This window comes from Elgaria multicarinata, chromosome 1 (genome assembly GCF_023053635.1).
Source record: "Elgaria multicarinata webbii isolate HBS135686 ecotype San Diego chromosome 1, rElgMul1.1.pri, whole genome shotgun sequence".
In the NCBI taxonomy this organism is placed as follows: domain Eukaryota; kingdom Metazoa; phylum Chordata; class Lepidosauria; order Squamata; family Anguidae; genus Elgaria; species Elgaria multicarinata.
In genome coordinates, this window is record NC_086171.1 from 216,532,756 (window position 1) to 216,559,174 (window position 26,419).

Below are 26,419 nucleotides of genomic sequence, written 5' to 3' on the forward strand. Positions count from 1 at the left end.
ACCTGGTCAGTGAACTTCGGGAGCCAATAGACCAGCCTTCCTCAACCTGGAGCGCTCCAGATGTGTTGGACTTCACCTCCCAGAATGCCCCAGCCGGCTGGGGCATTCTGGGAGTTGTAGTCCAACACATCTGGAGTGCCCCAAGTTGAGGAAGGCTGCAATAAACGTTTCCCTCCTGAGCTTATTTTTCATGTCGGTTTTACATGTGAAACGAGTAACATTTATTGTATTTATTGCATTGCGTTTGTACACCGCCCCACAGCGGAAGCTCTCTGGGCCGTTCAATTATTGCGAGAAAAAAAAGTCACGCCTTCCCCTGGGGATGGGAACTCCAGTTCAAGGACAAAACGAAGGATCTCCGACAAGAGAGGTCTTTTATGGCCTTGCAAAACTTAAGCGCCCTGGCACCCCGTGACGTTTCCGGGAGACGCGACGGCCTTCAAACCAGTTTGGCTTCCCAGGGGAGGTGGGCCCTTAAAAGCAGGCAGGGCTCTTTCCTGGCTGGCCTGCCTGTTCTAAGCACTGCCACGCTGCTCCTGAACAGGCAAGGTGCTGGTCAACCGTCGCCACAAGCAGCCATCGCGAGGGCGAAGCCGCCGTGAGGCCGGGCACTGCCCACGGCACCTGGGCAGCAGGTTTGGGAAGCGGAAGCTACGTGGCTACGGAAGTTCGTGCCAAAGGGGCTCTTCCTTGTGTGTGCTGCTGATGCGCTACTGTCCTGAAAAGGAGTCCGCCAACATGACTTTTCGTGAACAGCATCCACCCACCATCCCCCCACCCGCGAAGGAGGGGCGCCGGGCCTGGTTCTCCCGGGGCCCGGCTGCCCTTCCTGCCCTCAAAGGAAATGTTTCTAGCAGAGGGTGGGCAGAGAGGAGACGCTGGGCTTGCTTGCATTCCCTGGCGTCTCCCAGAAACGTCACGGGGTGTTTGCAAGGCCATAAAAGACCTCTCTTGTCGGAGATCCTTCGTTTTGTCCTTGAACTGGAGTTCCCATCCCCAGGGGAAGGCGTGACTTTTTTTTCTCGCAATAATTGAACCCCCCCCCCAAGGGCAGCCTGCCCCAAACTCCAGAGAGGGAAGGCTGACAACAACTCCCACGATCCCCAGCCTGCCCACCCCCTGGCCAGGCTGGCTGGGCAAGGCAGGAGGGGCAGCCCAACCGGCCTGGAGGGTGCCCGGTTGGGTCTGGCTGCCTCGGGGCCTCCTCGGCAAACCCGCTGGAGCCTTCTTCCCCCAACGGGCTGCCTCCATCTCGCCCTGCCGTCTCCCCCGAGCAACCCCCCCCACCTCGGTCCCGGACGCTGGGTCTCGCCACATCCCGCCGCCATCTTGCCGCCGGCCCCTCCCCCCCGCCTCCCCTGGACGCACCTCGGCTGTGCTTTTGGTGCCGTATTTTGCACGGCTCCGGAGGCCGTCCGCACTGCACGTGTCCGGCGGGAAGGAGGGGGCGGGGTGGGCGGGCGCCAGCTTGTCGCACAGGTTGATGGGTTGGTCCTCCGAGGAGGCACTGAAGTCCATGGGGGCGGCGGCTCCATTCCCGTTCATCTCAGGGTAGGCGGCATCCCCCTGAGTGCTGCTGGAGGCGGAGGGGTTCAGGGTGGAGGAGCCGTTGCCGCTGCAGCTCTCTGAAGAGGAATCATCTGCAAAGAGAAAGCCGAGTCACCTCAGCGCCCACCGGCCAGGATCCGCTGCACGTCACGGAGCAGCGGGGGAGAGGGCGGCGTCTCCCCCACCCCACTACACACACACACACACACACAGAGCTGTCGTCCCCCCAGGAAGGAGAGAGACAGGCTGTCCTATCCAGCAGGTATCCGTCCTCAGGCCCCTGGATGGTCACAGCCATGATCGATGAGGAAGCGGGGGGGTGGGGGGGATGTTAAGATCCGCAAGACAGCCTCTCTTCACCTGCTCATGTGTGAAAACAGTTAGGCGGGTGAGTACACAAGACAGAGCCCTTTCCACCGCGGCCCCACGCTTCTGGAGTAAGTTGCCCTCGGGGGGGCCCCATCACTGTAGGCATCCGAAAAGGCCCTGAAGGCGTCTACCCCGGCCTTCCCCGACTACGCTTTTTCTCAGACTGGGATGTAGCTGCAACTGCGTTGTAGATTATGTCTTGTGCTCTGCGTTCGCTGTTTCTTGGGGCATGTGCTGTTTTTATTACATTTTTAAACTATGTTGTTGTCGTTGTTGTTTTATTGTTGTACGCCGTTTTGGGAGGGCTCCTGTCCTGAAAGGTGGCTTAGAAAGGTTTTTAATGAATCAAGTCAACTCCACTCCCCCGGGGGCTCAGAGCGAGGGACCCTGTGAGCCAGGAAGCAGCCTGTTCAGCCATCAGCTCAGGCCTCAGCTAGACGGAAGGTTTATCCCGGGATCGTCCCGGGGTCATCCCTGTGCATCTAAATGACACACAGGGCAACCCGGGAGCAGGCAGGGACGACCCCGGGATAAACCTTAGGTCGAGCTAAGGCCTCAGTCTCAATTCACGCTTCCCTCGGCCTCCATCCCACCAAGACCGCAACGTGAGGGTAATAGTGCCAACCTTCGGGGCACCCGCCTCTCTGCCTTCACACGCCAAAGCCTTGGGCTGCTTCCTTGGGCATGTCAGGAGCACACGAGCGAGCAAGCGCCCATCCTGGACTATTCCATTGGGGAAACTTTCTGCTCTCCACCAGTTTTCAGCAAAGAGCAACCCTCCTCCCAAAGCGCAAGGGACGACCGAGGATACATCCCAGCAAGATGAAACTCTAGAGGAGCCGGAGGTGGGTGGGCGGGCGGGTGGGCAACAGAGGCCAGAGGTCTTCACGGTGGTGGCTCTGAAGGCCTGGGCTTGCTACGCTGGTGAGAACGCTTCCACCAAAGACGGAAATAGGAGTTGGGGGGGGGGCAGTGAAAGAGGGATGGCTGCGTGTGGCGGGCGCCCCCCACCCCACATTTGCCGCGGGTCAACCAGCCTCTCGCGGTTTCTCTCTATTGTTAACGGAAAACTGAAGAACCTGCTTGACCAGGCATGGTCAGTGAGGGCAACCAGGATGATCAGGGGTCTGGAAACAAAGCCCCATGAAGAGAGATTGAAAGAACTGGGCATGTTTAGCCTGGAGAAGAAAAGGCTGAGGGAAGACATGAGAGCACTCTTCAAAGACTTGAAAGGTTGTCACACAGAGGAGGGCCAGGATCTCTTCCCGATCCTCCCAGAGTGCAGGACACGGAATAACGGGCTCAAGTTAAAGGAAGCCAGATTCCAGCTGGACATCAGGAAAAACTTCCTGGCTATTAGAGCAGTACGACAATGGAATCGGTGACCTAGGGAGGTTGTGGGCTCTCCCACCCTAGAGGCCTTCAAGAGGCAGCTGGACAACCATCTGTCAGGGATGCTTTAGGGCGGATTCCTGCATTGAGCAGGGGGTTGGACTCGATGGCCTTGTAGGCCCCTTCCGATTCTGCAATTCTATGATTCTATGATCTGTTGAAGGAGGCCCAGACCCACCTGGCCTGCTTCTGGAGCCAGAGCCAGGCCAGCCTTCCCATCGGATCCGCCGCGCCTGCAGATGTGCCACCAGCTCCTTCTCCCTCCCCCCCCCTTTCCCAGGCTCTGCTGCTCCCCTGGTTCCCATGGAGATGGCCCGCGGGTCTTTCCTTACCTCCCCCCCCCCCGCCCTGACACATTTGTTCCAGCGCCGGCATCCATCATGCAGAGCAGGACTCTCCGTGCGCAGGGGCTGGTGGGGGGGGGCATCTCACGCACGGCCAGCTCGGCCTACTTGCAAGCTTGCCTCCAGCAATGAGGATGTGCCCTCTCCTGTCCCATGGCCATGGGGCTGTATCTCGGGCCACCGCAGAAGGGCGTGAGGTCCCCCTTGTGTGCATCTCCAAGGCCTCCGGACAGCGCGCAGCCTTCTCCTTCCCCTCGCAACTCTCAGTCAACGGGGAGACGGTCCTGGGGTCCCCGCTGCTCTCGCACTTCCTCGGAGGAAGAAGGCGCAAGTGTGCGGCGGGGTCTACGTTCGCCCCGGGCTTGTCCACTCTGGGGCCCCAAATACGGTGCCGTCAGGAGGCCCCTTTGATAAGCGCTGCCACCGACGTCCAGCCCCTTCCTCCGTGAGAGTCTGCTGTGGGGCCGAGCAGGAGATGTTTCAGCCCACGCCCTTCCGCGGAAGCTTCTCGGCCGGCCGGCCGGCCCACCCGTTGCCTTCTGCGCCGTGCCAACCCCCTTGGGTTCACGCGGTGCCGTGTGGGCAGGGGGGAAAGGGCGAAGGGCTTGCCGAAAGCGGCTTGCTGGGCGCCGAACAAAGGAGCTGCAGATGGCCGCCCCGAACTTCCCCTTAGCCTGCTTCCTCACCCAGGCGGCAGGACAATCGGGGTCAGGCTGCCAAGGGCGGAGAAAGCCCCGTGTCCTTGTGACAGGCGGGAGCTGGGGGGGGGGGCAGAGAGGTGGGTGGGGTCTGCTGCTGCCCTCTTCTCCCTCCTGCCTGCCCCCCCTCCCTGCAATCTACAAGGAAGCTCCAGAATGACTTCTCTTGCCCAGGTTCTCGTGTCCTTTGCAACACCCTCCCCACCACCACCTTCAAAGGCAGGACGGGGCCACCCAATTGAGACCCCGCTGCAGGCGGAAGCTCAAACTCATTTCTCCAACCCTGCTGGGCCAGTGCCCCCCACCCTACCCCAATCGCTCCCTCACTCCTGGCGTCTTTGCCCAGCTGGCCTGCGCCACGACAAGCACAGATGAAAATTCCCACTGGAATCATGGGTGGGGTGGGGGGCGGAATCCACCCGGACTCCAAGTTTCAGAGAGGGGTTGAAAGCGGGGGGGGGGGGGGGGGAAGAGACCCAACACGGCACCTGTGAGCAGCTCCAATGCAAAACTCTTCACTCCTTGCCCCCTGACATTTTTTTTAAAAAAGAAAACATTGGAAAATCATTAGGGGGCCAGGTCCCCCTCCCTGAACCAGCCGCTGGTCAGTTGGTCAGCAGGTATGAAGCAAGGCAGCCCGGTTGGGGGGGGAGAAAAAGAGCGAGGCTGGGAGCCGAGAGAGGGAAGATTGGGCCAGCCAGGAAGCCACGCAATCTATTCCCCCCTCCCACCCAGCCTCGCTATTTCTCTCCCCTCGCCCCCACCCCCTTTTGACTAGCCAGCCCCCCACCCCCACCCCTGACAGCTATTATGGGACTAGCCACATCCTCTGTAGGAGCCATTTTGTGGTGGCGCCCCCCGGCACGTCCTCAAATTCCCAGATGTGCCCACAGGTCCAAAAGTGTTGGGGATCCCTGGTTTAAAGGGCAGCTGATGATTCGATGATTCTATTCCGCCAGGGACGCTTTAGGGCGGATTCCTGCGTTGAGCAGGGGGTTGGACTCGATGGCCTTGGAGGACCCTTCCAACTCTGCTGTTCTATGATTCGATGATGTGGGCTAAGCCCCCCAAGTGTGTGCTCCGGCAGATGAAACAGCGCTCCTGACCCCAACCCCCCTCCTTCCTTCGTCCTGCAGCCACAAGGCTGGGGAGAGGAGGCGGACACGGCCGTGGCCCAGTCCAGAGCAGAGGACAGCGGTTGTAGCATGTTGTAAAGAGAGAGTTGTTTGTAACTGGCCATTCCCCAATGTGCCCCCAACCCTGAAGAAACCATCCTCCGGCCAAATCCTGCACTGACAGACCCTGAGTAACTTCAGGGTGACCCTTGTGGACTTCTACTCGTTTTAGGAGAACAGCCACTTTGTGAGACAGGCCGAGAGAGGGCGGCTGAGAGGAGGGCCCCGAGGGAGCCCCTCCTGCCTGGGTGGTGAGTCTGATGCCCTAAGGAGTTGCACCCCGAGATCCAGGGTTAGCCTCAGCATTTTTCTCCTCGCCCCTCAACCAAGAAACCATCCCGGCATTAAACCAGCAAGTGAAGAAAGAATCTGGGGCACACCAAGTCCCCCCAATCAGATGGCTCGTGTAAGTAAGCCAAGCCACACGTCATATGAAATCACAGGCTGGCACGTTGACGTACAAATGTGGCACTTGTTTCTTCAGCAGACAGCGTCAACAGGCCTGGTAGGCAAGGCTCTGTGTGTGTGTGAAGGCCAGGGGTCGGCGCCCACGGAGACGGAAGAGGACCAGCGTTCCCCACAACCCACTGTCAGCTGGGAGGGGCCACTGGCCTGGATTCTCGAGGGCTACACAGTGGCATCACCCCAAGCCCTGGCAGAGCTGTCGCGAAAGCCCTGGCGCACAAAGGAAACGGGGCTCAGGGGTGGAAAGGAGTGTTGGAAGCTGCGTCCTCTTCGGCCACAGGCCCTCCGAAGCTGGGGCTGCTGGGCTCCCTTCCTGCATCACAGATTTGGGCACCAGGGGCGGGTGGAGAACCATCAGATGAGCGCATCAGCATTGCACGGCACATCGCCAGAGATGCTGGCAGCCTGCATCTGCTTCATTCACACACTGGCCACACTACTTAAAAGGTTGTCCCACAGAGGAGGGCCAGGATCTCTTCTCGATCCTCACAGAGTGCAGGACACGGAATAACGGGCTCAAGTGAAAGGAAGCCAGATTCCAGCTGGACATCAGGAAAAACTTCCTGACTGTTAGAGCAGTACGACAATGGAATCAGTTCCCTAGGGAGGTGGTGGGCTCTCCCACACTCGAGGCCTTCAAGAGGCAGCTGGACAACCCTCTGTCAGGGATGCTTTAGGGTGGATTCCTGCATTGAGCAGGGGGTTGGACTCAATGGCCTCATAGGCCCCTTCCAACTCTGCCATTCTATGATTCTATCCCGAACAGCTACTAGGGCTGCCTGCGCAGTTGGGGGGTGTTTTCAACTCTTCTCCCGAGAGCCTCTTAAGAGAGCCTCTGCAAATGGCCACACCTACATTCTCACTTACGCACAGTAGCGAATAACAGATCAGAAAGTGGGCCTGGGGTGGGTGGGAGAGGGATTATTGTGCAGTGGGGGTGCAAACCCCAGGGCCAGACCCCCTCCTCAGCAAGGAGGCGCCCGGGATGGCCTCTCGGCTCCAGCCCGCTTTCTCCACCTGGTTTGCCAGCTCTTGCACTGCAAAGGGCTCTGGTCCCTTCCGTTTGGGGCCTGGTGCCTGCCTAGATCTGCTGAGCGTGGGACCCCCTGCCCTGATATGGGGCAATGGGGGCAGACTCCCCCCCAGGGAGGAGGGGGGGGTGGCGGGGCGGGACAGAGTGCCGGGCTGACCGTGTGAGTCTCCTTCCCTCCCTCCCTCCCTCCCTCCCCCCCCCCCCCGCCTGGAGGCGCCCAGCTTTATCCAGTGATGCCTCTCTGAAGGATTAAGGAGAATTATTCCTGGCCTCGGAGGCACGAGCTGCACAGCCGGCCCAGGCATCGCCACAGCAACAGAGCCTCTCCGTTGTGCGCGGCCAATGACGGGCCTCCCCGCAGGCCAATGGGAGGCCGCGTGGGCTGCCTTGGGACCGTTCCTGGGTCCTTGGCTCCTCCGTGGATTAGCGGCGCGCCCCCCCCCCCACGCCACTGCCACCGGGCCCATCCGCGGCTAATCCAGCCTCGCTCAGCAGCTCGCTCTCGTCTCTGCAGCGCAAGTTGCCGGAGAAGGTTCCCTGGCACCTTTCCCTGCAGAGCTAGCTTTCTCCGCTGCCAGAAATCATCCAGAATTGCAGAGGCGGCGCTTTTTCAAATTGCAAGCTCTTGAAGAAAAAGGCCAAGGGCAGGACTTGCCAGAAGCTTCTCCTGTGCTCCGCGGGGTGTGCGTGCGTGCGTGTCTTCCCTCCCGTTGCATCGCCCTTTAAAGTCACTGCCCAGGTGACAAAAACGTGGGGGGCACGGGCACCTCCCCTTTCAATGCACGCTTAGCGTGCGGATGGGGGGTTGGGAGACCCCTAAGGCACACCTTGGGCTGCTTAGAACCATTTGGGGGGCGGGGGGAAGGCAACTCCATAAACGAACGAACAACAATGTAGGATATTATATAGGATCCTACTTTTCGCACGGGCCTCTTCGCTACCTGCACGTTGACGTCGCCATTTCTACAGCACCATTGATGTATTATCCATGTAATGGAAAGGTCTCTGCCCATAGGAACTTACACTCTACATTTAGACCGGAGTGGGGGAGAAGATAACTGGACAAATGTGATTATGTTCCCAACCAGACAAGTTGCGGGGGGGGGGGGGGGGGGCTCTCAAAACTAATGCCAGATACGAGGTATTCAAATTTATTACCTTGAATAAATCCAGACTCTGGACTTTCTAGCATCATCATCTGACTCTCGCGCTCAAGTAACAAGAATGCCACCCGGCACACAACTGCGTAACAAGGACCTCCACTTCCCTTACTCGGCTCCGTCTTTTTTCTTCTGCTGCCCCTTACGCCTGGAACGCTCTTCCAGAACACTTGAGAACTACAAACTCAATCACAGCTTTTAAAACTCAGCTAAAAACTTTTCTTTTCCCTATAGCCTTCAAATATTGAGTTTGTTCTGACTCTATACTGTTAGCCTCACCCTACCCGGTGCCTGTTTACACTGCCCTGTGCCTGTTTGCATTCTCCTTCCCTCTTTATTGTTTACTACAACTTATTAGATTGTAAGCCTATGCGGCAGGGTCTTGCTATTTACTGTGTTATCTGTACAGCACCATGTACATTGATGGTGCTATATAAATAAATAAATAAATAAATAAATAAATAATAATAATAATAATAATAATCAACAGCGATGATACACAGTCAGAATAACGACTTGTATTTTATATAGTGCTTACGAACACGCAAAGTTACAAAGATGACAACACAAGGCAACCTTGTCTTATCCTGCCTAGTGTTGCCTTGTGTTGTCATCTTTGTAACTTTGCGTGTTCGTAAGCACTATATAAAATACAAGTCGTTATTCTGACTCTGTGTATCATCGCTGTTCATTATATGGTTACAGCCCAGCCTTCCTCAACCTGGGGCGCTCCAGATGCGTTGGACTACAACTCCCAGAATGCCCCAGCCAGCTCTGCTGGCTGGGGCATTCTGGGAGATGGAGTCCAACGCATCTGGAGCGCCCCAGGTTGAGGAAGGCTGTGTTACGCAGTTGTGTGCCGGGTGGCATTCTTGTTATTTGGGTTTTTCAGAAGGACATGATGGGCTTTGCCAGGTCATGCTGTCTTTTACAGATTCGGGAATTCCCTGACAATTGGGCATTTTTTTTAAGCATGACTGCTTTCTGGATGTTGGTGCAAATGTATTCTGGTAGGCCCAATTTCTGGAGGTTTTCTGTATAGTTATTTGATGTGATGCCGTTGACTGATGTGACTAACGGAATAATTGTGACTTTTTCCTGTTGCCACAGTTCTTTGACTTCCATGGCCTCTCTTTTCCTCTTCCTATTATTAGTAATAGTATTTATTTATTTATTGCATTTTTATACCTCCCAATAGCCGAAGCTCTCTGGGCGGTTCACAAAAATTAAAACCATAATAAAACAACCAACAGGTTAAAAGCACAAAAACAAAATACAGTATAAAAAGCATAACCAGGATAAAAAACACGCAGCAAAACTGATGTAAGATTAAAATACAGAGTTAAAACAATGAAATTTAAATTTAAGTTAAAATTAAGTGTTAAAATAGTATTTTAATAGTAATAGTATTTTCATTTTCTATGCCACCCCACAGCCAACGCTCTCTGGGCGGTTTGGAAGTGTACAGGGTTAAATGCTAAATTCTAGCGCATACACACAGAAACGCACATGGCTCCCTCCCACAAAATAAGGAACGCGTGCTAATCTACATAATTTATTCATCCTGGAGAATGAGTCCTTCTTGAACTGGGGCGAACACAAAGAACTCCAGCACTGGCTTTATCAGTGACTATTATGGGTTGCTGGGACCTGAACCTCTCCTTTCTGGGGGCACGTTTCTCCCACCCATCCTCACGAGAGAAGAGAGCCTTAGAGAACCCAGTTCCTCTATCACATCTTATCCGGAGTCTAACAGCGGTCATGCAGATGCTGTCAGGGAGCCCACAAGCAGGGGAGGCATGAGAGCACTCTTCAAATACTTAAAAGGCTGTCACACAGAGGAGGGCCAGGATCTCTTCTCGATCATCCCAGGGTGCAGGACACGGAATAACGGGCTCAAGTTACAGGAAGTTAGACATCAGGAAAAACTTCCTGACTGTTAGAGCAGTACGACAATGGAACCAGTTACCTAGGGAGGTTGTGGGCTCTCCCACACTAGAGGCCTTCAAGAGGCAGCTGGGCAACCATCTGTCAGGGATGCTTTAGGGTGGATTCCTGCACTGAGCAGGGGGTTGGACTCGATGGCCTTGTAGGCCCCTTCCAACTCTGCTATTCTATGATTCTAGGGCAAGGAAGCCTCACCTCTCCTACGCCGCAGGCCTCCACGCCTGGGATTCCACAGATACACTGCCCCTGAACATGGAGGATCCATTTAGCTGTCATGCCTAAGAGCCGGTGAGAGACCTTATCCTCCAATAATTTGCCTAATCCCTTTTAAAAACCCATCTAATCTAGCGGCCAGCACCTCATCTTGTGGCATTGAATTCCATGAATTAATTATGTCTCGTGTGAAGAAGGACGTCTGTTGGTCTGTTCTGAATCCAAGGCCAGTCAATTTAATCGAGTGATTCCCAAGTACTCGTCTTAGGAGAGTGGCGGAAAATGCAAACCAGAACGTCTGTGGCATTGTTTGCTTGCTTTGTTTTAAGGGGAAAGACATGTTTAGTGGTGGGGTGGGGTGGGTGGGGGACATTTTTGACCAATCCAGCAAGTCAGGGGTGCCCCCCACCCCAGTTTAGCAGTCCAAATCGCGTGCGCACGCATGCACACACACACACACTGCAAAACAGGTCCTGGTCCTACAACCCTCAGGTATATTTAGAAGCCAACAGAGGCTGGGAGTGGGTGATGGAGGAGGTTTTGAGTGCGGGGGGGGGGGGGGGGAGGTTTAAACCGCCCTCCTCAGCCTCCCAACTTTCTCTCTTTTTAAGGGGGGGGGCTTGGATTCCATGACACGCATCCATGTGTAGCAGGTAACTACGCCTGTCTTATCCCTTGGAAGAGACCCTCAAAGAGGGCAAATGCTTCTTCACAGCCATGGAAGCCACAGGACAATGTTTGTGAATGTATTCCAGTATCTGAGGCAGTAAGCCTGTGTGCACCAGTTGCTGGGGAACATGGGTGGGAGGGTGCTGTTGCAACTATGTCCTGATTGTGGATTCCTGGCCGACAGCTGGTTGGCCACTGTGTGAACAGAGTGCTGGACTAGATGGACCCTTGGTCTGATCCAGCATCAGGGCTCTTCTGATGTTCTTAATGTTCAAGCCTGAGTCAAGAGGGCGGGTCGGCAGGTCCCCAGCCTCCTGGTTCAGCTTTTGCTTTAGAAGCTCTTCGGGTTGTGGAGCCCAGAACCCTAAAAATGTATTGGACAGCTCTCACAATGGATCATCTCGCAGCAGCTTCACCACGTAATTGCACCACGCTAGTGGTCACCAGCCACAAGAGTGCTTGGAGGAGAAATCCTTGGGCAAGCAAGCAGTAAGGAGCAGCAGCCCAGGATAGCTGATGCCGGAGCAAAGATCCAGGCTCCGGACTATCCGGGGGGCTTATTCTGCCACTCTAGAATCATAGAATAGTAGAGTTGGAAGGGGCCTACAAGGCCATCGATCCATCCCTGGCTGAGAGTATCAGAGGCAGGGCACCATGAAGTGGAGGCACCCCAGAAGCAAGAGAAACACGTTGGGACAAACCACTGGGGCCCCCCCAAAGCTCTGTAGCAAGGCACCCGCTTTACATTCACAAGGCCCCGGGTTCAGACACCGGCACCTCCAATGCAGCCCCACCCCCCACCGGCAGTGCTGAATTCCTGCCCTGAGCAGGGATTGGACCCGATGGCTTTGAAGGCCCCTTCCGACTCCAGCATCCTATAAAACGCTCCGTCCAGCCACGCTAAGTCACGATTGTTTTCAAACGAAATGCAGTATATAGATGCTGCAAATGAATAAAGTCCGCACACCCATGTAGTACGTTAATCTACAAGGACAAAGCCATGAGGTTACTCCGTGCATGGACAGGAGAAACGGGTCGTCCGAACTGCTGAAGCCAAGGAACAGGAATTCTGTGGGTTGAACAGCAGGGCGCACAACTCCCACTTTGAGGGAGGGACCATGAGCCCCACTGGAGCCGGTGGGGGTGTTCCAAACGCTGCCGGCCCCTCCAGCTGGCCCGGCCTGACTTTTAGGAAAGGAAACAGTTCTGGTTTCACCCACGCTGCGCACGGGCAGAAGGCGGCAACAGCACATGCCACCCTGCTGCCACCCTGGAGTGCTTGTGGCGGCCAACGCGCTGCGATGGCGGGGGGGGGGGGGGGAGGCGGAAGGAGCCCAGCCTTGGGCTGGGAGTTCCCCTCAAGCGCCCCGATGGCAGGTTTGGCGCTGGAGGGTTGGAACCTGCCTCTTGCCTTCCAAGCGGAGGAGGGCAGCCGGTGCGCCAAAGTCCAACCTGACTTGGCTGGCGGGGGGGGGGCCCGCGAGCGCTGGGAGAGGCCTCCCCGCTGCAGCCCTGCCCTGCCTGGGAGAAAACGTGGAAGAGGCCCAGCAAAATGGCTCCGGGAAGCCCCGGGAATGGCGGCAGAGGGCAGGGGCAGCAAACCCATCGGGGATCACCAGCCTCTTGCTTTTGGAGGAGGCTGCCGGCTGCTTATCCTCATTCCTGCAGTGCAGGATTTACAGAGATCAGGGAGGCTACCGGGTGGGGCGGGGCGGGGGGGGGGACCTGCAGCACTTGCTCCCTGGCACGAAGGGCAGGGGGAGGTGGTCTGCTCCGGGGTCCCCCTTGAATGGGAAGGGGTGGCGAGGGGAAGGGAAGCACAGGGCCCTGGCCGCGTCCCTCCTCCTGCTGTCCCTTCGCCAGCAGGGAAACAAAAACCTCTTTTGACTGCGGGAGAACAATGAGGCTTATGCAAGAGTCCGTGGCCCACGGACAACCCGGCAGAAGGACAACAGGCCCTCCCCTCCGCGGCAGCCCCGCCAATCGCCACCCGGGGATCGCAAGGGCTCCAGGGGAATCCGCCAACCACCACTTGGGATTCTCGGAAGGGGGGTTGGGTTCTTCCCGAGGACCTCGCCTCGGCCCTGGAGGAATTTGGGCTTGGCACTGCCTGGGATGGCGGGCAGGCAGGCAAACCGCTCTCCATTTGCAGCCCAGACCCCAGAGGAGTTTGCTCTGTCCCCTCTGGCTGGCTCTCCACTTCCAAAGGAAAGGGAAGCACCCCACCCCACCCCTTTGCACGGAGAAACGGCCTGGTTTAGGACCGTGCCTGGCTTGCAGCAGCCCACCGGGAGCTTCCAAAGCATCCCACAGGCATCTTGCCGTAGTGACGGCCGGCGAGATGCAAAATGCCATGACTTATTCACCGGCAGAAGGGGTGAGGGCAGGCAGGAGGGGAGCTGGGCAGGGAATGCAGGCTCAGGGCAGGTGAGGGAGAGGAAATGGGGGGACCTCGAGGGGAGTGGGCTTGCGTGCGTGCATGCGTGTCTGAGAGAGAGAGAGAGAGAGAGAGAGAGAGAGAGAGAGAGAGAGAGAGAGAGACCAGCTTTGCCCGGAAGCACAACAGCTCCTCGCCAAAAGCCGCTCTGTCCACAAAGCTGCAGCCCTTGCTTAATAGATGGCGGCCGTAAAGGCCCATTTCCCCGAGGCCCCTCCAGGAAGCCGTCCTTCAAGATGCTCCCGGGCGCAGCGGGGCTGACCGAGGCCCAGCTAAAGCTCCTTCCTGACTCCCCTCGTTACATGGCAGGGAAAATCCCAGCCCTCTCCCCCCCACACACACGGGAGCCTATGTCGCGTGGGTGCCTCCATTGAAGCAGAAAGCTGCTTATTGTGCCCCCAACGCGACCACTACAGCATCCAGCCAGAGGCGGGCCGGGAGAGGGGACCAAGTGGCACTGTCCCGGGGGCTGTGCGTGAAAGGTGCCTCCCTGTGCCGGCCGCCTAGCAGCCCTGCCTCCCTTGCAGCCGGTGCTGGAGGCGCCAAGGCCAACGGTGCCACACGCCTCTGGGGAGTGACGGAGGCATTTCATTGGCGCAAGCAAGCAACAGACATCTCTTCCGGTCTGCCCAGGGCCTCAAGCGGCAACTCCAGTTCTGCTAGGCTCCCTGCATGGCATGACCACCATCACCACCCACCAAACATACTGGAGCAAAAAGTACAATAGCTCTCTCCTTTGTAAACTCCTTTGTAAACTCCAAGGTGCGGAGACTCAAGCTAGCTGAGAAGCCACACCCGTTGTCCTGGAATCTCGTCGCCCTAACCCCAGAGGTACAGGACCTAGTTGCACTTTCTCAGCGGCAACAGAAACGAGTTCTACACATGCTCAGGGGTACTCTCGGCCACTTTATTGCTTTTTCTGTTCCAGGACTGATAACTGGTACTGAGAGCAGGCTTGAGGGCTGAGCCGGAAGCCCTGCAACCTCTCATTTCTGAAAGTGAGCCCAGCCTCCTGCTCAATGTACACTCTCCACCCCAACACACACACACACACACACCATATGTCAGGGATGCTTTAGGGTGGATTCCTGCATTGAGCAGGGGGTTGGACTCGATGGCCTTGTAGGCCCCTTCCAACTCTGCTATTCTATGATTCTATGAAAAATTTCCTGACTGTTAGAGCAGTATGACAATGGACTCAGTTGCCTGGTGAGGTTGTGGGCTCTCCCACACTAGAGGCCTTCAAGAGGCAGCTGGACAGCCCTCTGTCAGGGATGCTTTAGGGTGGATTCCTGCATTGAGCAGGGGGTTGGACTCGATGGCCTTGTAGGCCCCTTCCAACTCTGCTATTCTATGATTCTATGATTCTATGAAAAATTTCCTGACTGTTAGAGCAGTACGACAATGGAACCAGTGACCTAGGGAGGTGGTGGGCTCTCCCACACTAGAGGCCTTCAAGAGGCAGCTGGACAGCCCTCTGTCAGGGATGCTTTAGGGTGGATTCCTGCATTGAGCAGGGGGTTGGACTCGATGGACTTGTAGGTCCCTTCCAACTCTGCTATTCTGTGATCCTATGGTTCTATGAATCCGCCCTTGGAGTTGCCTCTGTTCTGTACAGCACCTTCCATGCTATTGCTGCAAAGCAACTTCTCTGTTTTATTAGAGAGCTGAAAGAACAGTAAATTGAATGTAGAATAATTTCTTTTAGACAACACTTAGCTCAATTTCTGAGCCCTTCACACCCCTCCTCATCCCCAAATACAGCCAATAAATAAATAAATCACAATCCTTTGTGTAATTTACTTTGCTTCCAAAATAAATTACACAGAGTTTGCAAGTTTTCAAAGTAAATGTGCTTGATTTACATAATGCCCTGGGCCCAGAATTTGCTTACGGAGGGGCAGAATATGCAGGGTGCTTCTGGTAACGCCTTGAGGGGCTTTCACATTCCAATCAAGAGAAAAGGGCTGGATCGGAGCGGAGGGAGGCCTTGGCCCAGCAGCAGCTATTTCTCTTGAGACAGCAGGAAGTGGGGAGGGGGGGTGAGCCCCGCCCCCTCCCTCCATGCCCTTGGGAGATTGGACGCTGCTGCGTGAAAAAGACAAGACGCTCTTCCCTGCTGGGGAAAGGCAGGCCTCCAAAGGATCTGGGCTGCTGGTGTTTCAGGACCAATTCAGCCTGATTTTGGAGATCCCACCGCTGCCCCTTCAGCTGCCAGGGAAGTGGGCTACTCACGTGGAACGCCTCTTGCTCACCCCTTCCAAAAACCCTTTTCCTGTGCAACACGGCAAAATACGGCCCGCCCGTCCTTTCTCTCTCTCTCTCCCCACCCACCCTCCTTTGGCAAGATCCCTGGTCCCCTCCTGCCTTGACCTCTCACCTCTCTGGCCTCCTGTTGCCGCACTCTCCTCAGGCCTCTCATCTCCCTCCACCCGTCTGCCACCAAAACCACTTGCCATTCAAACTATGCAGCTGCTAATAAATAGTAACCGAAGAGGAGCAATTCGAAGAACACCAGTTAAGAACAGAGGAGGAGCCAATGTCCCTCTAGTCCAGTCAGGGGGCACGAAGGCGACTATCCTGCCCCATGGTTTTGCCCCCTGACAACTAGTCATCAGAGGCATTTCTTCATGCATTTCTACCTGCCCTTCTTTTTTATTTTTAAAGTTTGGTTTTAGTTACGTTTTAAAGAATGATCAGTCGAGTATCATTTTGCACCATGTGCGTAAACCAATTCTAACGGTAACAATTAAAGTTAACCAGCAGCCAGAAATGCCACAGCAGGGCTCCAAGGGAGCTGTTTAGAGGAGGGATGAGCTTGTGGCCTGGACCAGGAGGCATTTCGGCGGATCTGGGGGACCAGGTACGTCCCTTCCTGGAGAGAGATGACCTGGCCACAACAACGCATGCCCCCAAAACATCCAGGCTAGATGTACCTGCCCGGACCCTAAGGTCATCCTCAGGAGTCCTTCTCCGCGAGCCCCTGCCAAAGGAAGCGAGGCAGGGGGCTACCAGGAGCAGGGCCTTCTCTGCTGTGGCGCCCCGGCTATGGAATGAGCTCCCTAAGGAGATTCGCTTGGCACCTACATTATACGCCTTTAGACGCCAGGTGAAGACCTTTTTATTCTCCCAGCATTTTAACAGTCTATAAATAAATTTTAACTCGGTGTTTTAAATTTATAGTTTTGCATTGCTGCTGTTTTTTATCTGGTTGAGCTTTTATATTGTATTTTATAGTATGGTTTTATACTGTTGTTTTATACTTCGAACGTTTTTAATTTTTGTGAACCGTCCAGAGAGCTCTGGCTATTGGGCGGTATAGAAATGTAATAAATAAATAAAACAAATAAATAAATAAATAAAATACTGTTGGGCTGCTTTAGGGCTCTGGGGTGGTTGGTTAACCAGGGTTCAGGCGGCGAGGGCAATTAAGCAAACTGGCCCTGGCAACCCTGCGAACCGGCCCGTGGTGGTGGTACCCAGATCCGAATCCTTGCTTCACCTGAGATGAACTCTACCTGCCCTGCTGACGGCGAAGTTCCTTTTCCTAATGCTTTTTTGCTCTCCCTTCTGTGCCAAAGCCCATTAGCACTAATTGGCTCCCTTCTGCTGTTCTGAAGTTTTAGAAGGATTCTTGCTGCAGGAAGACACGCGGCCAAAGGCTTCCAGGCAGTCACATCACGGTGCGTGTGTGTGTGTGTGTTTTTCCAGTTTGGGTCACCTACTGCTCTGTAATGCTGCATGCAGCCAATGGCTTTCCTAAGACTTAGAAGTGGTACTGAAGGGTTCTCACTTCCGATGCTCACCTTCATATATATTTTTTTCTGCCTTGTCCTCTCTGGTTTTGCAGGGGGCTGGAGTGCTTTGTGCAGAACCTCCATGTTTGGAGGCAGGACGCACTTCTGAATGTGACGTGCTTGGAGACATGGCCTGGGGAGGCCTGTTGCCTTCCCACCTGACTCAGAAGCCTCCGAGGTATTTCCGGTAAACCACAATTAGCAGACAGGTGCTCGGCTAGGTGCACCTTGGGTGTGATCCAACAAGTGTGATCTTTTCACTCCCAACGTTGTTTCCTCTTTCCTGCTACCAACCAGTGTGGAGGAGGGCCAAGGGCACCAGCTGTGAGCCATCTCAAAGTGTTGGAACGAGGCAGCTGTAGGGGGCCTCAAAGGGGATGTCCCCTTTGGGTACTGCCACTTCCAAGGTTGTCCCAAGAACAAGGGCAGATGCAGTGGTATGCTTCTTCTTGAGGCCTCCTGGAGAGAGGAGGGCAGGTGAAGAGTAAGGGGTGGGAACTGTGGGGTGAACGGGTTCTGAAAGAGAGGCAGGCCGTTCTCCATGGTAGTCCGTGCATCCTCCTCCTCCTCCTCCTCCTCCTCCTCCTCCTCCTCCTCCTCCTCCTTTTATAATAATGTGAGGATGTGAGGACATTTTGAGTTTAATGGGTGGGAAATAGGGCAAGAGGCATGCACATTAGGAAATTATACATTTTTGTTCTGAATTTTGCTTACACTCAATTTTATCGATGCTGAAAAACTCCCCGTGATTTGAGCACATATTAGAATCATAGAACAGTAGAGTTGGAAGGGGCCTATAAGGCCATCGAGTCCAACCCCCTGCTGAATCATAGAACAGCAGAGTTGGAAGGGGCCTACAAGGCCATCGAGTCCAACCCCCTGCTCAATGCAGGAATCCACCCTAAAGCATACTTGACAGGTGGCTGTCCAGCTGCCTCTTGAAGGCCTCCAGTGTGGGAGAGCCCACAACCTCCCTAGGGAACTGGTTCCATTGTTGTACTGCTCTAACAGTCAGGAAGTTTTTCCTGATGCACTGTACTTATGCACTATACCTTCATATTGCAAGATTTGTGTTTTACAGAGCAACTCTGGAGGTATTTGTGGAGGCTGTTTCCAGCTATTTATTTTTTGCTATTTTAGCAATGATAGATTATTGCGATGAAGTATTATTCTATTTCAATTCTGTGAAAGTTGTAGTTATATCATGTCTTGCTTTATTGTTACAACCCTGGTTACTTCTTTTTGCTGAAATGTTTTTACTGAATGAATTATTGTCCTGGATGGTAGTTAAGAATTTTTATTCCATCTCTCTGAAACGCTGGCAGGATGATGTATCTTTGACAGATATTTTGTTTTATTATTACTATTACTTACTGTTACTATTACTGTCTGCTGTAAACCTCCTTGAGAGCAATGTTATTGTCCGAAGGCGGTGTAAAAGGTAAGATTGATTTATCTCGTGTCCCTGAGGAAAGCCAAAAAAACAGTTCCCAGGAATATAACGTACACGAGGCATAACAAAAGCTGCCGTACGGCTTTGTAAGCTTGCTGAAACAGTGCAAGTCACAGACACATTCAGCCTTCCCCAACCTAGTGCCCTCCAGGTGTGTTAGACTACAATTCCCAGCTTCCCCACTACAACTGATGTTGATGCTATCTGAAGCTTAAAAGAACAACCTACGTGAAAACATAAACACTTGTCCGCATATGTAAACTTTTTTTAGAACAGGAGGGGGAGGACACCGGTTGAGTGAGGTCACCCCTCCCTTTGAGCAATGCTCTGCCGTTCAAGACCATTTTCTTTTCTTCCCTTAGGAGTAGAAGGGAGTAGATCAAAAGCCACTGACTATCCAGAATCATCAATTTCACACCCTCCATTGGCTTGTGTGGGACCAGGGAAAACGACAGCCATTAGGTCAGGAATGAGCAGGCTTCGGCTGTGTTCAAACAACACAATAGTCCACGGTGTGTTAATAGTCAATTCCACGGTTGATTATCGAGGGTGTACTCATAGAACCATAGAATAGCAGAGTTGGAAGGGGCCTACAAGGCCAACAAGGCCAACCCCCTGCTCAAGGCAGGAATCCACCCTAAAGCATCCCTGACAGATGCTTGTCTAGCTGCCTCTTGAAGGCCTGTAGTCTAACAGTCAGGAAGTTTTTAAAAGAAAACTGCTCACACTGGAGTGTTACAATGCAAAATAGCCCCCAAGCAGTAAAAACTCCCCACACAACGTGATTATAATCAACCGTGGTGTGTATTAAGGCCAGTGCCAAGTTGACTATTGATGGAGACATCCCCCACCCTCTCTCCCTGCTCAGTCCTCCTGCTGGTATCCCATCAGCCATTGTGAGTTCTGCCACCTGGACTAGAGTGGTCGCCCTTGCCAGGGGACTCCGTAGTTGCCAAAAATAATCAACTGTGTGCGACAAAATAGTCAACGGTGCTCAACACACGACACGAAAACCAACGGTTGTTGAAATGATCAACTCTACACAGCGTTGGTTGGTTGTGTTGGTTATTTCGGCCCAATAACCAATCGTGGTGTGAAAAACTCCTGACAGACGACACGGTAATCAACCGTTGGCTATTTAACCCACCGTTGGTTATCGTGTTGTCCGAACCCAGTCTTTGCCTTTTCTATCAGTTGCCCCCCCACCCACCCCATGCTCTGAAAAACATCTGTTCAAAAAGGAACAGCAAGTGAATTGATTTCTTTAGTTAAGAACTAAAGCTTTTGTCCGGAAAGATGCCTTGCCCCTGGGTGCCTTTTCTAAATATACGTGGCACAACACTAACATCTTGGAGGTCAAGCAGATCTTTGATACTCTTGAGGTAAGACCCTCTGTCTTAGACTCTCCTCTAGTCTGTGAACAAGTTGGGAGGGCATTCATTGAGCGATTTGGGGGGGGGGGGTGTCTCCTGCCCTGACTATTCAAATATGCATCATGGAATTAAGGGTTTGTAGGACTGGAGTTAGCTCAGAAGGAGCTGGCTTGAAAGCTCTGTATTGTTTTCTGGATACTAAAGACATTTTCTGGAATTCTCTTGCCATCCTGCATCGAGCAGGGGGTTGGACTCGATGGCCTTATAGGCCCCTTCCAACTCTACTATTCTATGATCCTATGATTCTAACTGTGGACCTGGTCCCGGGACTGTGTTTTGGTGTGTGTGTGTGTGTCTGTGCGGGCACACTCTCCCACACTAGAGGCCTTCAAGAGGCAGCTGGACAACCCTCTGTCAGGGATGCTTTAGGGTGGATTCCTGCATTGAGCAGGGGGTTGGACTCAATGGCCTTGTAGGCCCCTTCCAACTCTGCTATTCTATGATTCTATGATTCTATGATTGTCTGTGGAGTAGCGATGTCACAACCAAATATCAACCGACAGCCACCATGGCTGGCTTTTCCTTGGTGTACCCTGAACGATACTAAGAAGAACATTCCCCCCCTCTGCCCCCTACAGCTTGCTGGGGGGGGGGGGGAAGCGGGTTCAAGGGCAGCAATGGGAACTCTTTGCCTTTTAAACATTACGTCTTCTCTTTATTCTATCGTTGTTTTTTTCCTCTTTTAGGTTTTAGCTTCCCGTTGCATTTTGGGATTTTACATCTTTTAATGTCTCCAACTTGTAAATCACCCACAGGACTTTTGTTATTGGGCGGGATCTAAATACTGAAAATAAATAAACACCTTCACTCAAAGTTCGCACAGACGTTATTAGGTGGGTCTTTGCTCCGAGAATCATCGTCCCAAGGAGAACTCCTCCAGGCATTACGACCTGTCGCAGATGATCCGGCCCGAGTTTGATCCGGCCCAATTTCTGACGGACATTCTTGCTCCTTCCACAAGACCAGATCAAGGCCAGCTAGTGATGGACTCTCTTCCACGTGCACAAAATGGCTCAAAGCTTCCGATCGTGAGAAGCCTCCGCTATGCCATGGAGACGGCATCCTTTCCTTTGCTCAGGGCCAGTTTGAGGGCACCAGCAATCCAAGCAGTTCAGTTGCTTGGGGGGACTGCCACATCTTAGAACAGCCTTCCTCAACCTGGGGCGCTCCAGATGTGTTGGACTGCATCTCCCAGAATGCCCCAGCCAGCGGCTGGGGCATTCTGGGAGTTGTAGTCCAACACATCTGGAGCGCCCCAGATTGAGGAAGGCTGATATAGCGCTTCCATACCGCTATATCCTGCTTGGTGTGGCTCCTGCCTTTTATATACCTCTTCCATACCGCTATATCCTGCCCCACAGCACCAGCCCCCCCCCCTCTCCACGTGCTCCCGGTTCCCCTGCCCCACAGCTCTTCCTTCCACAACCACAGCTTCTACTCTCTGCTTCCACTTCTGCTTTTGGCCTTGACATTCTTTCCCCTCTGGTGAGCTCAGTCTTGGCAGGACTTGGCCTCCCAACGTTTCCTAGCCCCACTGGAGAACCAAACCGTGTTGCACTGTACAACCTGAAAATCCGTCAAACCGCCAGGGGCCGGCCCTGCCTTGTCCCCAACTCCAGGCTCTTGTCACCTTCCCCAAGGGACAGTGGAATGCTTGCCACGGGAAGGGTGGCACGTGGACTCGTGGACCTCTAGATGTTCCTCCCATCAGCCAATGACTCACACGTCTACTCGCCATCCTTTGCTCTGAGCCAGGACCCGCTGGGCTGAGTGTCACCCCTTCTGCTTTGGCTGCCCGCCTGGGGCGGCAGAAAGGGGAGAAGCCATCCCGTGTCAGGAGGGCCACCGTACGCAGCTCAGCCCGTGAGCTCACGGGATTTGCAGGTCTGCGGAGACCTCCTGGCGGCTTCCCTTATTCACCGAGTCAGCCACCCCGTAAGGGCCGTTTCATTCTCTGGGCGATGCAGGAAGGCAATACAAGCTCAGCTTGAAGCCTCTCCAAGGCCCCAACCGGCCTTTTGTCAGGAACGGAGACTCTGGAACGAGCCCCCGGGCGCGCAGAGTCAGGAAGGGCCGTGCCCCAGCACCCTCCTCCCACGGGCCCGGCGGCCTCGGAGCGGCGCTCAGACAATAGGCCTTTCTTGCCTTAGACATAGGGAGGTTTTTCTTCCTCCCCTGCCCTCGCCTCCCAGCAGCGCCGGGTGCGCCCCGGGACCAAGCCTTTCCTCCGGGGCTCCTCCAGCTGCCTCCGCGCAGAGGCCCCCGGGGGGACAATGACGGATTCAAGCACTCCAGGAAACCAGAACAAGAGTCAAGCCGGCAATTCGGCCCAAATGCCATGGAGATGAACCTTGACCCAAGCGCCTCGACTTCCACCCCCTTATTTGCTCTCGAAAGCTAACAAGTTTTGCAGCGTTAACACAACACCTCCCCGGCCCAGCTGGCCGCCTCCGACGCATCCCGCGCAGCTCACCTTTGACCCCTCTTAATTACCTGCCCTCCCAAGCGCCAGTGCCCCTCCCCTCCCCTCCCCAAACACCCACCTCCCTCCAGGAAACCATTCAAGCTGCACCCAGCTGCAAGCCTCACGTGCAGGGCACCTTTCCACAACCCCCTGGGGATTGGGCCCGTCCCCTCAGTACTGATTGTGGTGGTGGGGCAGTTAAATGAACTTCCCAAAGCAAAGCCAGTCATGCTCAGAACCTGGCGAGGCCTCATCTGGAGTATTGCGTCCAGTTCTGGGCTCCACAATTCAAGAAGGACGCAGACAAGCTGTAGCGTGTTCAGAGGAGGGCAACCAGGATGATCAGGGGTCTAGAAACAAAGCCCTATGAAGAGAGACTGAAAGAACTGGGCAGGTTTAGCCTGGAGAAGAGAAGATGGAGGGGAGACATGATGGCACTCTTCAAAGACTTAAAAGGTTGTCTTACAGAGGAGGGCCAGGATCTCTTCTCGATCCTCCCAGAGTGCAGGACACGGAATAACGGGCTCAAGTTAAAGGAAGCCAGATTCCAGCTGGACATCAGGAAAAACTTCCTGACTGTTAGAGCGGTATGACAATGGAACCAGTGACCTAGGGAGGTTGTGGGCTCTCCCACACTGGAGGCCTTCAAGAGGCAGCTGGACAACCCTCTGTCAGGGATGCTTTAGGGTGGATTCCTGCATTGAGCAGGGGGTTGGACTTGATGGCCTTGTAGGCCCCTTCCAACTCTACTATTCTATGATTCTAACCCCACAGGACGCTTCAGCCTTCACTGGGACGCCACAATGATGTCCGGGATACCAGTGCCCATCAGAGCCTGCCTTTTCCTGTAGGTCGAAAAACACCACTTGATTCCTTCCACCTGTATTTCCCACAAGGTGACAACGGAGTGGAGAAGATGCAGAGCGTGGAGCCCTCAAGGCATTTTAACCCAGCAACTGCCAATGGAACCGGGAAGCAGGAGTTTTCGTTTTAAGACTAAGGTCCTAGCTCTCATGACAACAAAAGAAACATTACCGTGAAAAATGTTCTATGGGAAGTGTTGTTGTTGTTTTTTAAAAATGCGCATTTTAAAATCTCAAGGCTCACAACTAAATCCTAAGATTAATTTGGCATTTAAAGGACCAGAGTCCTCGGCAGGAGAAAAAATCCTACGTCTCTCGCAGCAACAGCAATCAAACTCAAACCCAGCAGTTTGGCTTGGGAAATCCCCAGACCTATCAAATTTGGCTAGTACCCTACCAGATCTTTGCCAGGATGGCATATGAGTAGCCCAGAAGCTCATCCAGCCCATTAAGGTAGTTAACATTTGGAAATGAAGCAGCAAAATGCAACCAGTGTTGTGGCAGCTCTCAGGGAGTAACAAGTCATTCACAAGAGAGTCGGAGCTACCGGTGTTAAGCGACTCTTCCCTTTCTCTTCCCTTCCTTGTCATGTTTAGCTACAGGCTGGAATTAGACACTACATCTGACCCACGAGGGTTTACCCCAAGCTTGTGTTTTGGTCTCTCTCTCTCTCTCTCTCTCTCTCTCTCTTTCTTTCTTTCTTTCTTTCAGAAATAGTAGCTCAGAGGTTCCTGTTTGGGACTGGGACTGCAGCTTCCAGGGAGCAGGGATTGACTCTGCCCTTGCGTTGTTTTCCCACCCAAAGGTGCTTCTCTGCAGCTGGTATTTGCCCCCTAAGGTGGCACTTTGTGTGCATGGCGGGGCGGGGTGGGGGGAGTGGTTTTCAGCGGGAAAACAGCTCACCCCTCTCGCTCCTTGCTACCGGCACTCCCGATCTGAACTGGGAACTTCACAGCTGCCGTTTCCAAAGGCAAAACAGAACACAAGCCCAGGGAAGACCGTCAGTGGTCAAAAGGTGTACCATGACTGTCCCCACCTCACATCATAGCTCCATCCTTCACGGGGGAACTCACGAGAGGCTTTCATAGAATCCTAGAATAGCAGAGTTGGAAGGGGCCTACAAGGCCATCGAGTCCAACCCCCTGCTCAATGCAGGAATCCACCCTAAAACATCCCTGACGGGTGGTTGTCCAGCAGCCTCTTGAAGGCCTCGAGGGTGGGAGAGCCCACACTTTCTAGCCGCTCACTCTCAGAGTCATTTTTCCACAGCTGCCTTGGCTTCAGAAAACTGCCTTAGACCAAGGGGGCTTCCAGACGGACACTACTCACCAAAAGACCCTGTGCCCCTATTTATTCTGTCTTTTCCTCCTTAATGTTTTTTTTTTGCAGAAAGAAAAGGAGTCAGAACTAGCAATGAGAAAACAAGGAGGGCTGCAAGCGGAAGACAATGATGCCTGAACCTCCCGTAAAATTCTGGAAATGGGGCAGGTCGATGGCCTGATAAAAGCCTCGATTTGAAGTGCCTCCAGTCAAGTCGTCGCCCCACCTCGCCTGCTACTGGCTATCCCGATTGGCTGAAGCTCTCCAGGTCTAGGAGGGGGTCTTTCCCAACCCCACGGTCTGAGGTTCTTTCGCTGGTGAAGACAGGCCGGAGCTATGTACCGCTTTGCTGTGGAAGTCACTGGTCACTGCCTTGCACGTTCCAGAACCACGTCCACCAGAGATAACAATCACGCTACTGTTTACACCAGGGATGGCCGCCCTCCATGTTCCTGTGGGCTGTTCTATTCACCAGAGAAGCTTGGAGGCTGGAACAATCCAACCCTCTCGTGGAGGACCAGATTCTGTAACAAAGCTGGCATCACCTAGCAAGCAGTGAGGCGACATGCACTGCGATAGTATGAAGTCATCAAACAGAGGAGAAGGCAGAGGAATAAACGTGCTTCCTCAAAGATACTGTGAACAGGCAGCTCAGCAGTGGCATTTTGCTGGAGAGAGCAATGCAACAAAATCCATACGAAACCTGCACCTTGTCTTGCATGGGGTTATTTTCGCCTAACAAATGAAATGGTCAACAACACCCACACCCACACCCACACACCAATTAATTGTATCCTGATTAACATTGGGTAGAGCTTTCAGGGGCCAGATGAAGCTTGGTTTAGACAATGACTTTAGCTTGGCCTACATAAAGGTAAGGCTGAACTGCTTTTTGGGTTGGAGGAAGGTGGGAGAAATCACATTTTTAACACTCTACTGAATTTTCTTTTGGAAAATCTCTGCAAGGACAAAACTAGCAAGTCAGGGAACGGACTGGGTTAGAAGAACCTCTCTCCTGCTGTACTAGTTTTCTACTTGCAGGGAGATCTTTACGCACGGGGGAGCATATAAATATGGTGCCCCTGCGTGCACAGCCCGCTCTCCCACCAGCTCATTCTGTTGCATGTGTATACCAGACCTTAATTCAGAGTGTGAAAGAGCAGCAAGGTCAGATATCGCTGGGGTGCCAGCCTCTCTCCCAATGCAATTTACTTACTTATTTATTTATGTATTTATTTTATTACATTTATATACCGCCCCACAGCCGAAGTTCTCTGGGCGGTTTACAACAATTACTTTAACCTCTAATGTACCCGTTCATCTAAGTAAGTCAGATTTTATTTTTAAGAAAATGTGATTGTTATTGCAGGATAAGAGTTACTGGGTTGCCACCAGAGAAGGATTCAGGCTATGATGACACCGTTGCAAGGAGACCCTCTATCACTGGCCTGGAGTCACTTAACACCTGCACGTGGCCCGAAGAGCACTAATTATATCAAGAGATGCAGAATTTGCATTTCTTACATGAGTTCACAAAGCATCAAAGAGTAAGGACCCAAGCTCCTCCAAATGCCCAGAGTGTCATGAATTTTGCCCTGTGAATGGAGTGCGCTTGGTCAAAACGGTGCAGTTCTTGTTC

At 53.7% G+C, this 26,419-nt stretch overlaps 1 protein-coding gene across 1 annotated transcript in view; it reads right to left on the bottom strand.

The window, feature by feature from the left end:
* NOL4L (nucleolar protein 4 like) overlaps positions 1-26,419 on the bottom strand; it is a 64,656-nt gene that overhangs the window by 9,708 nt on the left and 28,529 nt on the right. The window contains exon 3 of the mRNA XM_063147460.1: positions 1,369-1,640. Within this exon, the coding sequence (XP_063003530.1) occupies positions 1,369-1,640 (272 nt within the window). The remainder of the gene's footprint in view (positions 1-1,368; positions 1,641-26,419) is intronic.